Source organism: Benincasa hispida, chromosome 3 (assembly GCF_009727055.1).
Source record: "Benincasa hispida cultivar B227 chromosome 3, ASM972705v1, whole genome shotgun sequence".
In the NCBI taxonomy this organism is placed as follows: Eukaryota; Viridiplantae; Streptophyta; class Magnoliopsida; order Cucurbitales; family Cucurbitaceae; genus Benincasa; species Benincasa hispida.
In genome coordinates this window covers 35,162,155-35,177,081 of record NC_052351.1, presented here as the reverse complement: position 1 = coordinate 35,177,081, position 14,927 = coordinate 35,162,155, and the positions used below count along the sequence as shown (strand labels likewise).

At 34.9% G+C, this 14,927-nt stretch overlaps 2 protein-coding genes and 1 non-coding gene across 5 annotated transcripts; all 3 read left to right on the top strand.

The window, feature by feature from the left end:
* Positions 1-2,078: 2,078 nt before the first annotated feature.
* LOC120073733 (protein IQ-DOMAIN 1) lies at positions 2,079-6,106 on the top strand. 3 transcript variants are annotated; one of them, XM_039026549.1, is made up of 6 exons: positions 2,079-2,483; positions 3,334-3,427; positions 3,568-3,918; positions 4,021-4,242; positions 4,600-4,719; positions 5,106-6,106. In XM_039026549.1, exons 2-6 carry the CDS (start codon positions 3,353-3,355, stop codon positions 5,805-5,807), a joined length of 1,470 nt encoding a protein of 489 aa, XP_038882477.1. In that variant the 5' UTR covers positions 2,079-2,483; positions 3,334-3,352; the 3' UTR covers positions 5,808-6,106. The 3 variants fall into 3 exon arrangements, with proteins under 3 accessions (XP_038882477.1, XP_038882475.1, XP_038882476.1); XM_039026547.1 differs by having other exon boundaries at positions 2,080-2,483; positions 3,326-3,427; XM_039026548.1 differs by having other exon boundaries at positions 2,477-2,612; positions 3,326-3,427.
* Positions 6,107-7,192: 1,086 nt separating this feature from the next.
* On the top strand, positions 7,193-8,712 carry LOC120073975 (mitochondrial import inner membrane translocase subunit TIM14-1-like). Its single transcript, XM_039026914.1, has 3 exons — positions 7,193-7,350; positions 7,891-8,063; positions 8,296-8,712. The coding sequence occupies exons 1-3, from the start codon at positions 7,348-7,350 to the stop codon at positions 8,450-8,452; spliced, it is 333 nt and encodes a 110-aa protein (XP_038882842.1). The 5' UTR covers positions 7,193-7,347; the 3' UTR covers positions 8,453-8,712.
* Positions 8,713-8,814: 102 nt separating this feature from the next.
* On the top strand, positions 8,815-8,922 carry LOC120074835. The gene has a single exon (XR_005481114.1). It is a non-coding gene; the product is annotated as a small nucleolar RNA snoR136 (small nucleolar RNA).
* Positions 8,923-14,927: the final 6,005 nt, after the last annotated feature.

Below are 14,927 nucleotides of genomic sequence, written 5' to 3'. Positions count from 1 at the left end.
GTCAGTAAAAATCATCAGGCGTTGAACAAGATATAGTCATGATTAGAGTATCCATCTATGGTAGAGCCTTTAGACAGATAGTGTGCTCAAGTGTGGTTCAGATGGATAACTACTTCATGGTTGAGTCTACAATACGATCAAGTGTAATTCATAGATTAGATGACTATTTAAAAGAAGACTCAGTTGTCCTTTGTTTGAGAGGAGGATAGTTAGAAATGCCATCAAAGTCCCACACCTCGATTAAATAAGGGGATGATCATTAGTTTATGAGGGATGATAATGATCTTCAGTGGTATGAGGAATTTTGGATGAAACCAAAAGTAAAACTTATGCTTAAAGTGAACAATATCTTACTATTGTGGATATATTTGGAAGTCTGTTGTCCTCAACAAATAGAATTTCTTATATAAATCAATCAATAAACTAATGAGAGCATCAACATATTTATGAGCTATAAAGCCTAAACCTGAAATTTAATTATGACAAAATATTTTATTAGACTAAATTGTTACAAAATCATTCGAATAAATATATTAATGAATTAAGATGGGCTTAGCATATTATTACATATTTAAATATATAAACTAAATTATTTGTACTGAAAAAACCAAATCATTAAAAAATGAATAATCAAATATTAGAGTGGCCAAAGTACAATAATTCGAGGAGTACTTTAATTTTTAACCTATTTACATTCATATAAAAAGCATTAAATTTTTAAAAATGTAAAATGGAAGGTACTAAACCGAAACAACTTTACTTTATTAAAGTAAAACGTATAACAATATAATCTTCAATGGGTCTACCATAATTTCTCAAATTAAAAGAAAAAGATATTTAAAAACGTAGTTCAACTGACATAATGTTGTTCATATTATTAATCTCATGGTTTGAGGTTTGATTCTCCATCTCACACTTTAATTACAATATATTTTTAAAAAAATTTAAAAGAAAATAATAAAGTGATTTATTATTGTCAGTAATTATGAGGGGAAAACTATCATTTAAGTGGATAAGCTCAAATTAAATGCTTGATATGTGAAGGGACATTAGCAGCGTTAAATGACATTAATAACCTTTTATATATATAAAGTCACATTGTTCTTTTTCAAGGTTTCATCGTTTTTTTTAACCTTTCAAAATTATAAGGAATTTTAACCCGTTCTTCAAATCTCACAAAAGTGCCTTTGACTAATTGACGTTATTTAAAAAAATTATTATAATATTTAGTTACATATTAAAATGCGAAATAAAAACGCTGAACTAAAACAATAATAATAATATATTTTTTAAAATTATTATAATATTTAGTTACATACTAAAATGCAGTTTCTTTTGAAAAATTATAATTTAATTCAATTAACTTTCAAAATATTTATTTTAAATTTTAAATTCTTAATTTTTTTTAGAGAAAATTGTAAAAACTACACTTCATGTATGGTGATAGTTGTAAAACTATACCCTTAAACTTTCAATAAAATTGAACCCTCAAAATTATATAAATATTAAAATTGCGTCACATTAGACCTTCAAACAACCAATTGTAACGTTTATATGAGTTTAAGGGTTCAATTTTTAACACGTTTGGTTCAATTTCTAACTTTATTGCAAGCTTGGGGTCCAATTTTAGTACATATAAAAGTTTAGAGCCCAATTTTTATAATTAAAAATTTAAGGGTGTAATTAATTATCATCATATTTATTGAGTAGTTTGTTTTTGCAATTTACCCCTTTTTTTAACCCTAACAATCTTAGTCATTATTGTTATTTGGTTTATGACAAAATAAAAAACAAATCCAAAACTTCAAACTAAAACCTAATTGTCAAATTGAGTCTAGATGAAGTGCAATTGGCACATACTCTTCTCTAAACTCACACATCCAAAAAAAAAAAAAAAGAAAAAGAAAAAAAAAAGAAAAAGAATTTAAACTAATTTAAAAAAATACTTAGAAAACAATTTCTTTATTACATGAGCCGTTGGGAAGCTCAGGTCAGGTGAAAAAAAATATATTTAAAAAGGAAAAAACAGAGTTGATTAGAGGCCAGAGGGAGCTGTGAGGAAGAAGAGGAAGAAGAGATTCTTTTGAGCAAGAGGGGGCTTGGTAGTTGTTCAACTAAGTGGGTCCTTTTGATGGGTTTATTACCCAAAAGCAAAACCAGAAAGTGGGGTCGTCTCTCTCATTACCACAGCTAATTTTCTTCCCCCTCATTCTATTCTCTCCCATATCATTGAACCCTTCTTGGCAAGATCTGATTTGCCCCTTTAGAAAAGCCAGACGGAGAGAGACAAACCCACAAGCGGAAACGGACTCAAAATCCCATTCATTCACAGGCTTCTCTCCTTCAATTTCTCCATTTCCCTCTTTGCAAATTCTTCTCAAACTTCTCTCCAATCCCTTTTGTGTAAAGGTAAATGGGACCACTGATTTGAACTCAAGACTGAAGAAGCCAACCTCCTTCAGATCTGAAACTTCTCATTCCAGGTTCTTTCCCTTTTTCCCCCACTTTCCACTTTTGGATTTCGTTCTGTTTCCACTTTCTCCTTGGTCTCTGCTGCTTTGTTCATTGCAGTGTTGTAATGGGGCTGTGATTTTGCTTGAAATTTCATTTGGGTATTCTTCTTTCTTCTGTTTTCTTTGATTTTTTTGATCGAGTAATCGTCTCTTTGTTTGATCTTTTGTAATGGCATTGTGATTTTGTTTGAAATTTCACCTGGGTATTCTCCTGTTTTCTATATTGATCGTTTTTTTTGTTGAGTAGTCGTCTCTTTGTTTAATCTTTTGTAATGGGGCTGTGATTTTGTTTGAAATTTCACTTGGGTATTCTTCTGTTTTCTCTTTTCCTTCATTTTTTTGATCGAGTAATCGTCTCTTTGTTTAATCTGTTGTAATGGGGTTCTGATTTCTTCTCAGAACTAGCAATTTCTCTACCCCAATTTTGCAATGTTTTGGTTGTGAGTTGGTTATTTGTTGACTCAAGTTGACAATTTATATGTTCCTTCTGTGTTGTGGAGAGATCTGAAGGGTTGGGTTGCCTAATTTTAATTTAACCTACTCTATCAAGCTTAATCAGTTAACAGCAATCCTGTTTTGTATGCTAAATAACTTTAACGGTTAGATACTTGCATTTTGTGTTTGATCTTTTTCCCCTCCTCCCTCAACTGCATTGTTCACAGGATACTTGAGTTGTATGTATGCAAAGTAACTTTATTCATTAGAGAATTGCATATTGTGGCAATTTCATTATTAGTAATGTAGATGTATGAGTGCGAGGTCGTTTTCAGTATTCTGGTTTGAGATTGAAATATTTTATTTATGCCCATAAGGGGTTTAGGCATAGGAATGATAAGGAGATGGGAAAGAAAGAAACTTGGTTTTCTTCTGTAAAGAAAGCTCTCAGTCCAGATCCCAAAGAGAAGAAAGTTCAGGTATGGAAATTTTCCTCATCAGGGTTACTTTTATCCTTATTGAGATTTGATTTCAACTTTGTTAGTTTTTTTAGTACATTTATGAGTTCTTATAGAAAAAAATGTGGTCTTGAGTTTCTGATATTATACCGTTTGTGCAGAGCTCTAAGAAGTCGAAGAAGAAATGGTTTGGGAAGCAAAAGCATGCCAATCCAGATTCTACAGAGGCTGTGACAGTGCCATCACCACCTCAGCCTGAAGAGGCAAATATAATCCATTCAGAGAGTGAAGATAATAATGAGCCTTGCTCCGTCGAAGTTGCTTCTACAACAGAACTGACTTCTGCAGCTACTCAGACTAATGAGGCTAGTGTTTCTACTATTGAGCCAACTGTTGCTACTCCTTTTGTTGCGGATGAAGTTTTGCAACTCTATACAGAAACTCAAATTGTCAGCCCGCCTAAGGAGGAAGTTGCAGCAACCAAGATCCAAACTGTGTTCCGTGGATATCTGGTAATAGTTCCTTATAATAGTCTTGCCATCTATCAATCTTTCTAATCTTGTTTGGATCAATTCTAGACCGACAAATGTTTGATAGTTTTGTTGTTCCTTCAGGCAAGAAGGGCATTACGGGCTTTACGAGGGCTGGTGAGGCTGAAATCACTGATGGAGAGTTCTGCTGTGAAACGCCAAGCTTCAAATACCCTTCGTTGCATGCAGACTCTTGCTCGTGTTCAATCTCAGATCCATTTTAGGAGGGTTAGGATGTTGGAGGAGAATCAGGCTCTTCAGAAACAACTCCTTCAAAAGCATGCAAAAGACCTTGAGAGCTTGCGGGTCTCTTCCATTACCATTCTTTTATTTGTGTTTATTCTCACAATGACAAGTCCTAAAATTGAGACTGTTTATTCTCATAACCAAAGTCTCACATTGGCTCGATAAGGGGAAGATTCATAGTACATGAGTAAGGACAACTATCTCTAATGGTGTGAAGCCTTTTGTAGGCTACCCAAAGTGGACAATATGATACCATTTTTGATATATTTGGAGAGTCGTTATCCCTAACATCTTTGATCATAAGATCTCTAAACTCGATATATGAAAGTAGCTTCTCTTTTCCACTTATGACTTGCAGTTTGGTGTTTGTTGTGATGCTCTACTAACTTAAGCCCCTTGTTAATGATTATACTGCAGATTGGAGAGGAATGGGATGACAGTTTACAATCAAAGGAGCAGATTGAAGCCAGCCTACTGAGCAAATATGAGGCTGCAATGAGGAGGGAGAGAGCCCTGGCATATTCCTTCACTCATCAGGTGACATTCTAAAATCTTTATCCTTAGAGATGTTGACAAACAAAATTTTATCATTTATTCAGATTACTTAATAGTGATGCTTCTCAGATTTCTTCTTCGTTGATCTGGCTAGTATGTGGTTCAGGATTTGAATTGTTCTGGCGCATTTCTTAAGTGTTCTGTTCTTCTTGTTGGTTTTTTTTCCCTCAACTTAAAAGGTTCCTAAGAGTTGCACATTCTCCAACTGTACGAGATCTGAAAATTTCCATCTCACTTTTTCTCTTATTAACCCTTTTACATTGAAGAGTTTTATTCTCACTCCTTTACTTCTTGGATTTTATTTATTTGAGAAGTATCTTGATGAATGAAGTTCCAAGTTTGATTTGAGTATCGTTATCTGTCTACAGCAAACCTGGAAGAATGCTGCAAGATCTGTAAACCCAGCATTCATGGATCCAAGTAATCCCACCTGGGGTTGGAGCTGGTCAGAGCGATGGAGCGGGGCTCGGGTGCATGATGTTCCTGACCCAACAGGAAAAGATTCGAATAACAGTCATTCTGGTAAGAAGATGGCAAGTCGTGGCATTGTTGGTGGAGAAATCAGCAAATCATTTGCCCGCTTTCAGTTGAACTCAGAGATGGATTCCCCAACAGGCAGTCAGAAGACAACTCATTCTGCCTTCCAGCCCTCCTCAACTCCTTCCAAGCCAGCTTCATGCTCTGCCATAAAAAAACTGAAGCCCCCAAGCCCAAGAATCCTCTCCCTTCACGATGATGACTCGAAAAGTATTGTTAGCTTGCAGTCTGAAAGATCACGAAGGCATAGCACAGGAGGACCTTTGGTGAGAGACGACGATAACATGTCAACCGCTAGTGCTGTTCGGAGTTACATGACGCCTACTGAATCAGCAAGAGCAAAATCCAGATTGCAGAGTCCATTGGGAACAGCAGAGAAGAATGGAACTCCAGAGAAAGGGTCTTCAGCAGCAGCTAAGAAACGGCTTTCTTACCCTCCTTCACCGGCCAGGCCAAGACGACATTCGGGTCCACCGAAGATCGAAAGTGACCCAGATGCAGGAAAGAGCCTTAGCAATGGAGTTGGTGGCTAAATTATGCTCAAAATGATTGATTTTGCAGTCACATGGGTGAACTGCTGCAGGAAGGGAAAGACTAAGGAGTGAAGAAGATTTGTTAACCTTACAATTTTATTTTTAATTTATTTATTTTTCCACACACACCACCCTATCATTTGAAGTGATCCATGAAATGGTATTTATTCATTTTAGATGTGTTTAAATATGTTCCGAGTATCTGTTAAATTCTTGAGATTGGTATTGAGAAAACCACAGGACAAAGCTATGTTATGGGTCACTGCTATTTATTACTTCCATTGTGATTATTTTCTCCACAAATTACTCTATCATTAATCTTTATTACTTGCTTTACCGCGCTTTTTTTTTTTTTTTTTTTTTTTTTGGGATTGCAAGCATACTGAATTTACTTTAGTTAGTCCGTAATTTGCTCATTTTTGAAATTAACCCTACATATTTTTTAAAATTTGAACTTTTGACATGCCAATTAACTATGGTAGACATGTTTTTTGAGTTAAATAAGTGACTTATTCACTGTTGTTATTATTATTATGATAAAAAAGGCTATTTTTTAATATAGTAAAATAAATCAAAATATTTACAAATATAACAAAATGTCACCGTCTATTAGGAATAGTAGACACAGATAGACTACTATCGTCTATCATTAATAGACACTTATAGTCTTTCAGTATTTATGAGTGTCTATTACTGATAAACAGTTATATTTTACTATATTTAAAAATATTTTCAGTAATTTTATTATTTAAAACAATTTCTTTGAAAAAAAAAAACTTCATTCTCGACGAAGACACAAAATTAAAAAGTTCCAAACTTTAAGAGACTAAATCCAATGTACATAACATTTAAACTTAAGTGAAAAAAAAGTAAAACCAACATTATAATATTTATTTTTTATTCTTTAATTTTTTTAGTAAACTAGAAATGAACTATTTTCAAACTTTTTTGGTTTTTTGTTTAAAGTAGAACCACTTCAAATTTAAGATTAAATTTACAATGTAATTAAAATAATTAAGATTAGCTTAATTGCCGACACGGCTTAAAAAATGGAAAAGTTTTCTTTTTTAGAAAAAAAATTACAACCACCTAAAAATAGAATTTACAAAATAATAAAAAAAATTAAGATTAACTTAAAAAAATTGGATTGAAATATTTCAATTTCCTTTTTCAAAAAAATAAACAACCATATACAATTTAAGTTTTTTTGATAAGAATATAAAATTTAAGGTTAAATTTACAATTTAATAATAAAAAAGAAGATTAGGTTATTAGGAACTTGCCGACCAAGAAATTAAAATCATAGCAAAAAAAAAAAAAAAAAAAAAAAAGACACGTTTTTTTGGTTTATTGGTCACGTACGTTTACGAATAGTAAATTAGTAATACATATCGCATATCGGGACTTTTCTCTGCTCGAATCAATTTCCGTTTCCTGAAAACCCTAGAATCGAATTTTGAGAAACCCCTTGGAGGAAAGGAAAAACCCATAGCCATTGGATGATATTTGCCCCTCCGTCGATCTCAAGTGTTCTTCATTCATGGTGAGTCTTCGCACATTCCTCGTTTTCTTTTATGTTCTGTCCTTATGGCGGTGGGACTTTCCTTGTCAATTTTTTTCCATTTCTATTTGATTTCGAGTTGGTTGCTTGTAGATTTTCGTTCGGGAGCTTGAAACTGTTGATTCTTTGATGGGTTTTGATTCTTCTCGAATTTTAAGACTGGGTTACTGCATTATGTATCTGTTAAAATTCAGGGTCAGTTCGTTTTATGAGAAACTTGGAAACATTTATGATACCGAATCTTGGCTCGTCTAGAAAATTTGTGAACGTTTTTGTACTTTGCTTGATATACAATTGATTCAGCTCCCTAGATAGCGAATTTTGAGTTAAGTTGTTTTCGTTCTGATTTTATGGGATTTTTCCCTGTAACTCTGCTGCTTGAATCTTTTGGAGTGGATTCCAGCTATTCTTTCTTTCATTCTTAGGAGGATTTTCTAGCTTCCTGTATAACAGAACTGGTTTTTTTTAAGCTGCTGCTCTATTGGCAATCGGCTCTAATTCTTTGTGTGCAAATCCTTGTAGGCTACACCATTGATTACAGGACTTGCTGTTGCTGCGGCAGCTTACGCTGGTAGATATGGTATTCAAGCTTGGCAGGCATTCAAGACAAGGCCAGTTCGACTACGCAAGTTCTATGAAGGTGGCTTTCAGCCTACAATGACAAGGAGGGAGGCAGCTTTAATTCTTGGAATTAGGTATTTACTGAGTCTACCATGAGACGATCAAACCCCTCATAACTTCATTGATTTTCCTCCTATTTTTGTTTCCACCTTCGTGGCTATGTTTTACTTTAAAATGTTAAAAACTCATTTGAAGATGGAAGTTTATGAGCTATCATTCATCATAATGATCTACTACTGCTTCTCCATATTACATCTCTCCCTTTACCTGCCTGTGGCTAAGATTTTATCTTCATTGTATTGCCAGGGAAAGCACTCCAACAGAAAAGGTGAACGAAGCGCACAGGAAGGTGATGGTTGCAAATCATCCAGATGCTGGTGGTAGCCATTATCTTGCTTCCAAGATCAACGAGGCGAAAGACATCCTGCTTGGGAAAACCAGAGGAAGTAATTCTGCATTCTAATGGTTGATGGCAAGTTATTTGTTCATTTAGCATAGCATGTCTCAACAAAACGCCGAGGATCACCATTTTTCTAGCTTACCTGGTGTGTCAAAATTTTGACCTTATATAAATTTACTTGTGTCTGATTGATTCATGGGGATCTTATTATACTTCATACTGTGGATTCATTGACAACAATGAGAAAGCCTATAAATTCTGTGAACTTTTCTGTGATCACTTGCTATTTAGCAATAATGAATTATGGATACGTTCCCTTGAAATTCTGTGAACTTTTCTGTGGTCTTACTTACATTATACTGTTTAACCCTCTGCTCCATCTACATCCAGAGGTCGTTTGAAAATTAAGTTTACAAACAACAGTTTTGCCTGTCAATGAAGCAGGATCCAATTGTGAGGCCTAGAGTTACGTTCTCCTCGCTATCCTGGGTTTCATTTAACATGATTCATTTGGACGTCGGAGAACTACATTTTTTTCTTGTTTCAAACAAACACTAATTTCGCCTATTGAATTCTTTATTTATTGTCTTCTTTTTAGGGGGATTTAAAACTCAATTCAAGTTTTAAAAACTAAAAAAAAAAAAGGTAGTTCTCGTAAATTTGTTTATGTTTGTAGATTGGTTAACCAATCAAATATTTACTTTTGAAAGCTAAGGTGAGGAATTTGTGTGTAAACAAAAACGATTTTTAAAAATAAAAAATGCGAGGTCTTTAAACTTGGAAATTGGAATTAATTTCCTTTTATATTTTACGTTTAATAAGGACATAAAGAAAGGGGATGGGATATGCAGTGCATCAACAACATTCCAAAGGTGCATTATGGTCATTTTTCAAGGTCTCAATTAACCTTTTCCAATTCTTAAACCAAAAAATAAATAACCCATAATAACATACACCTTGCCTCCTTTAATATTTAATCTATTTTTGTAGAAACTCATTGTTACTAAGCAAATAACTATGTTTTATTTTGTGTTCAATTGGTGGATTCAAAGTATGCCAACCTTTTACTTCTTTTGAATTCATTTTATTTTAAAAATTAAATTGTTACATCGAATTAATTTTTTATCGTCTTTTTTTTAGACCACAATTCAATTAATAATAAACAGAAATACACGATGAGAATCACATATTTGAGAGAAAAAAATTTAATGTCCCAAACCTAGGATTCAGAATCCGAATGGCTCCAACATTTCCTTGCATCTGCTACTACCTGGTCACGCTATATACTTGTCTTAAACTACTTCCAAGAATGAAGACTATTCCACAAACCAACACGGGTCCTAGCATGTTTTGTTCTCACTCACGTGCTTCCTAGGAAAATGTTGGGTTATTCAATCTTCTCTAGACCCAATTACTCAAGATCAACACTGAGATGATGAAGAAATGACTGAGAAAGATTGTGTCAAATCCTCGATGCTAGATAGTCGATGCTCGATAAGTTTATACTTGATGCTCAATGTAAATTTCCTTCTATCCTCGACGAGTTTCTATTCTTTGCTCGATGGAACTCGATTAGTGCTAATCGATACTCGACTCTACTCGATGAGTCTTGATCTTTACTCGAAGCAACTCGAAGACGAAAATGGCTAACTCGATGCTACTCGATAGAAGAAATTAATGCGTTTGATAACAAGATTGTGTTTACGCGATTTGTAAAAAGATTGATGTCGATCGAACGAAGAAGATAAAGAGAAGAAAAAGAAACACACAGGATTATGTGGTTCGGCCAAGATGCCTATGTCCACGGGAAGATTCACATTCTTTTTCATTGGAAGATTGCATACAACTTTGTTTTGTTTACAAAAAAAAATAGAAAATTATGAACTACTTTGTTTTGTTTTCTGATAAGTGGTATTTATAACATATACCAACAGACCGTTACAAGATAAAGTTAGTTATAAACTAAACCAACTGAGGTATTTGAGTCATGATTTCTTCAAGTTCTCCACCTTGACTCTAATGCATTGCAATCTTCTGATCATCTTGATTCTGACCATTCTGTCTACCCTATGTCTGGAAGTTCGAAATCAACCTGTTTTAGACATTTGACCAATTTAAGCATTGAAACTGGTTTTGTCAACATGTCAGCTGCATTCTCTAATGTGTGAACCTTTAAGATTTCTATTTCCCCCGTCTCTACTTTGTCTTTGATGAAATAATACTTTATATTAATATGTTTAGTTCTAGTGTGGTATTGTGAATTTTAGGATAAATGGATAGCACTTTGGTTGTCACAGTAGAGTTTTACCACAGTTTGATCTATTCCAAAGTCTTTCAGCAATCCCTTAAGCCATAATGCCTTTTTAATTGCTTCTGTTAAAGCCATATATTCAGCTTCTGTGGTAGATAAAGCTACTATAGATTGTAGTGTTGCTTTTCTGCTGATTAGATTAGGACCATAAAGAAATAGGTAACCTGTTAAGGACCTCCTTTTGTCCAAATCATCAGCATAGTCAACATCCACATATCCATATAGTTCTAATTTTGGTTCAACTAATTTTTGGTAGACTAGTCTTGAGTTTTTAGACCAAACTAAGTATCTTAGGATCCATTTAGTAGCCTCTCAGTGTCTCTTACATGGGTTAAACATATATTTACTAACAAGGCTAGCTGAATATGAGAGATCAGGTCTGGTAGAAATCATTAAATACATTAGGCTTCCGACTGCCTGACAATAGGGTATGACTGATATCTGTTTTTGATGTCTTGATCAGAATCTTTAGGAGAGTTAGCTGAGGATAGCTTGAAGTGCTGAGCAATAGATAAGCTTACAGGTTTAGCATCACTCATATTGAACCTTTTTAGGATATTCTCACAATAGGTAAACTGATTGATACTTAAAACAGACTCCTCCCTGTTCTTTAGGATTTCAATTCCTAGGACCTTGCTTGCTTCTTCCAAGTCCTTCATATCAAACTCCCTTTTTAAAAGGTTTTTAACACGAGTTAGTGTTGGGATTGGTGTCCTAATTCCCCAGGAGTCACATTGTTTGTAATGATACACATTGTTTGATGAATAAAATAACTGTTCTTTCATTTTGGCATTTACTCATATCCAATAAACAAAGATCCTTGGTTATCTTATGTGAACTTAAGCATGTATATGTGATATACAAGTAGATCATGCCTTAAGTGATAACCTAAATAGGTCTGTAGTATAAGGATTAATGTTGGATACCTAATCCTGGTGACACTACGGATACGACCCATTTTGTAGAGGTTTGCAAGTGTTGTAAACTACTACAGATGGTAGATCTTAACCATTCATGTAGAGACGTGCGAGCAGAGGTGTCATATATAAAGAGTTTGTATAAGACCGAACCATGAGATGATTAGACTCTGTATATAACGCCGTTGATACTAGAGACTTACATCTCACCTAAACGATCATAGGTGACACGACCTCAATCCTGAGTGTTTTGGGAGCTTCTGCCTTTGAGGGCAGTTCTTTGATTAGTATGGGTAAGAATGGCCAGATTGCCAACTCAACATGCCTACCTTTTTGAGGACTTGTCTGATCTGGGAGCTGGGAACTCAATCAACAAGATGGAATTCGCTCCTTTCCCGAAGCAGGAATAAGTAGAGAGATTGCTTCCTTAAGGGTTGATTCCGGGGCTTGAACATAATGGCACAACTTTCTTTAGAAGAGAGGACTCAGTCATAGTAGGACTATGACTTATGTTCATTAGAGGGATCAGTTGGTACTTAAGGAGTTAGATGTAACATACAGGGGCATAATGGTTATTGGCCGAACTGTACTTACGAGAGAATCTGTAAAAGGTTCGTACTTCTGATTGGTTAAGATGGACACATAATATATCTGTGGTAAGGAGAGTTCAGCTGTCGGTCTTTATATGGAGTGTCTGGCAGTTAACAGATGGTGGATCTTGTGACTAAAGAGTTTAGTCAGTTATTCATGTACCGTTGGAGTTTCGAGCTACAATTCCATAAGGTCCCCTTGGTAGATTCAATTGGATTCAGTTGAGGATCAGTTCTTGGTGTTGATTTGAAATGTTCAAATTGATAAGAGGTAATTCGTTATATATGATATGATCGGTATAATGTATGAGATACATCTAGTGGAGGATTAATGTAAATGAGATTTACATTAAGTGCCATGGAGTAGAAAAAGAACTATGGTTTATATGTTTCAATGAGATGAATATTAAAACTATAGGTTATAAATATAGTATGATAAGTTAGTTATCATTTATATTTTAACAATATCCATTATTGGATAATTAAATCTTTTCCTCTAATAGATTGTCTCTTCTAGAAAGTTTAAAAATTGGTTTTGAGATTTCTTTCTCTCGAAAAATTAATCTCAACAGAAGTTGTCAAGTAAAAAGGATTATTTAAGCAATAACTTGGAGCGAGCTAAACGATCGTGTAGTGTTTGTAGGCAACAGACACGTAGCGATAGAGAATGAGCTAAACGATCGCTTAGCTTTTGCTAAACCTATACGATAGGTTTAGTCTTCTCCCACTTGCTCAATCATTTAGATGATTATCGTATCCTCCGTCTCTTGCCTCAAACCAAGTCCACACAGAGCCCACCCTCTGGATTCTCACACCGAGAATACCAAGGTAGCCTTTTTGGTGGTGTCATACTCAACTCGACATCGTTGAGGTTCTGTGGAGGCCGTTAGTGCTGTTGGAGTGTTCATGATCGAGGCAATCGCCGAGTTCGAGTGCGCGGTGTTCGTGCTGTGTAGTGGTCGTGTTGGTCGAGCATTCGAGGTTGCTGTGTTCGAGCGTTCGTGAGCAAAGAGCTTGGCGTTATGAGTCTACAAATGTGTGTAGATTTTTCCTTGATTATTTATATTATCATGCTGTAATTTCTTTAATGAAAGCATAACCGTATGTTTTTGTTTATGACTGTAATTTTTAAAGTTCTTATATGATGTAATTTGGAATGATCTTTCCATTGCTCATGGAAATCCTCATGATCGATTTCCTTCAGTTAGATCTTCCTTGAACCTACCTGCCAGTAACATATCATCCATATATATGAGTAGGTAAACGTTATCCTTATAAGAACCTGTATTTACATAAACACATATGTCAAATAAACTTCTTTTGAATCTAATGCTAGATATATAGTCATTGAACTTTCTATACCAGCACCTAGGTGATTATTTTTACCCATAGATTGATTTGTTGAGTTAACAATAGAAATTTTCTTTTCCTTTAACTTCAAATCCCTTAGGTTGCGTCTATAGATTGTCCCTTCTAGATGCCCATGAAGGAAGGTAGTTTTCACATTTAGTTGATACAATTCTAAGTTATTTTGAGCAACCAAGGATAAGAGAAGTTTTGTGGAGGTTTGTTTGACAACTGGAGAGAAAACCTCTGAGTAGTTTATTCCTTCCCTTTGAGTAAAACCTCTTTGCAACCAACCTTGCCTTATACCTAGGTTTCTGATCACAGGATGCACCTTCCTTATGTTTGAAAACCCATTTAGAGGCAACTGGTTTGTAACCCTTAGGCAGAGGAACTAAAGACCAAGTGTCATTTACATTTAATGAATGCATTTCCTCATTCATAACGTCTATCCAATCTCTTGCATCAGCATAACTTGTTGCTTCTTCAAAGGTTACTGGTTCTTGGTTAGTAGGAGCCATAATAGCATTTATAACCAAATTCATATAGTTCATTTCAGTATATCTAGCTGGAGGGGTAATGGTTCTCCTTTGTCTATCCCTAGCTAAGACATACTGACTCAAATTGGTTTGCTAATTTACAGTCTCCTCTTGTTCCCCTGCATCTTTCTCAACTTCTCCTATGTCACTAGGTAGGTAGATTCTGTTGGTTGCTCAATAGGTAACTCCACCTCAATTCCTGTGGTAGATAACTCACCTTCATCCTCAAGTCTTTTCTCCTTTTGCATAAACATCTTTTCTTATCTAAAAGTGATGTCTCTGCTAATTATGAACTTCCTCTCTACTGGATGACATTTTATATCCTTTTGACACCCTTTGTGAAGCCTACAAACATGCACTTAACTACTCTGGCTTTCAACTTCCCTTATTTTGGTGAATAAACCCTACACATAAAAAAACCTTAAGGTTGTCTAGATTAGGAGGATACATTTGTTCAATTCGTGATGCGAGCTTAGGAGTGTATCGTATGAGGAAATTGGAAAAAGAGTGCAAATGTGAATGATGCGTTGATGCGTTAGTGATGCGTGAGAGATATGTGAAGGGACGTGTGACACTCCTTTTTATGCGTTCAAGTTGAAGAAAATCGGAACTCGAGATTTCCATGAGTAGTGGAACAAGACTATTCCAAATTACAATAATGAATTAACAAATATTTACAGTCGACTTCAATACAAACGGTTATGCAAAACATACAAAAATTACAACATGTAAAATACAAAGGAACAGACAGTAAAACTCTACGTACATAGGCAGAATCGTCTCCACGCTCCATTGTGAGACTCTGATCGAACAACAGCAACCACGAGTGCTCGATCT

Coding starts and splice junctions, on each gene's coding strand:
- LOC120073733 (XM_039026549.1), top strand. CDS start 3,353: ATGGGAAAGAAAGAAACTTGGTTTTCTTCTGTAAAGAAAGCTCTCAGT. Junction 3,919..4,020: donor CTGTGTTCCGTGGATATCTG/GTAATAGTTCCT, acceptor TTGTTCCTTCAG/GCAAGAAGGGCATTACGGGC. Junction 4,720..5,105: donor CATATTCCTTCACTCATCAG/GTGACATTCTAA, acceptor ATCTGTCTACAG/CAAACCTGGAAGAATGCTGC.
- LOC120073975 (XM_039026914.1), top strand. Junction 8,064..8,295: donor GCTTTAATTCTTGGAATTAG/GTATTTACTGAG, acceptor TTGTATTGCCAG/GGAAAGCACTCCAACAGAAA.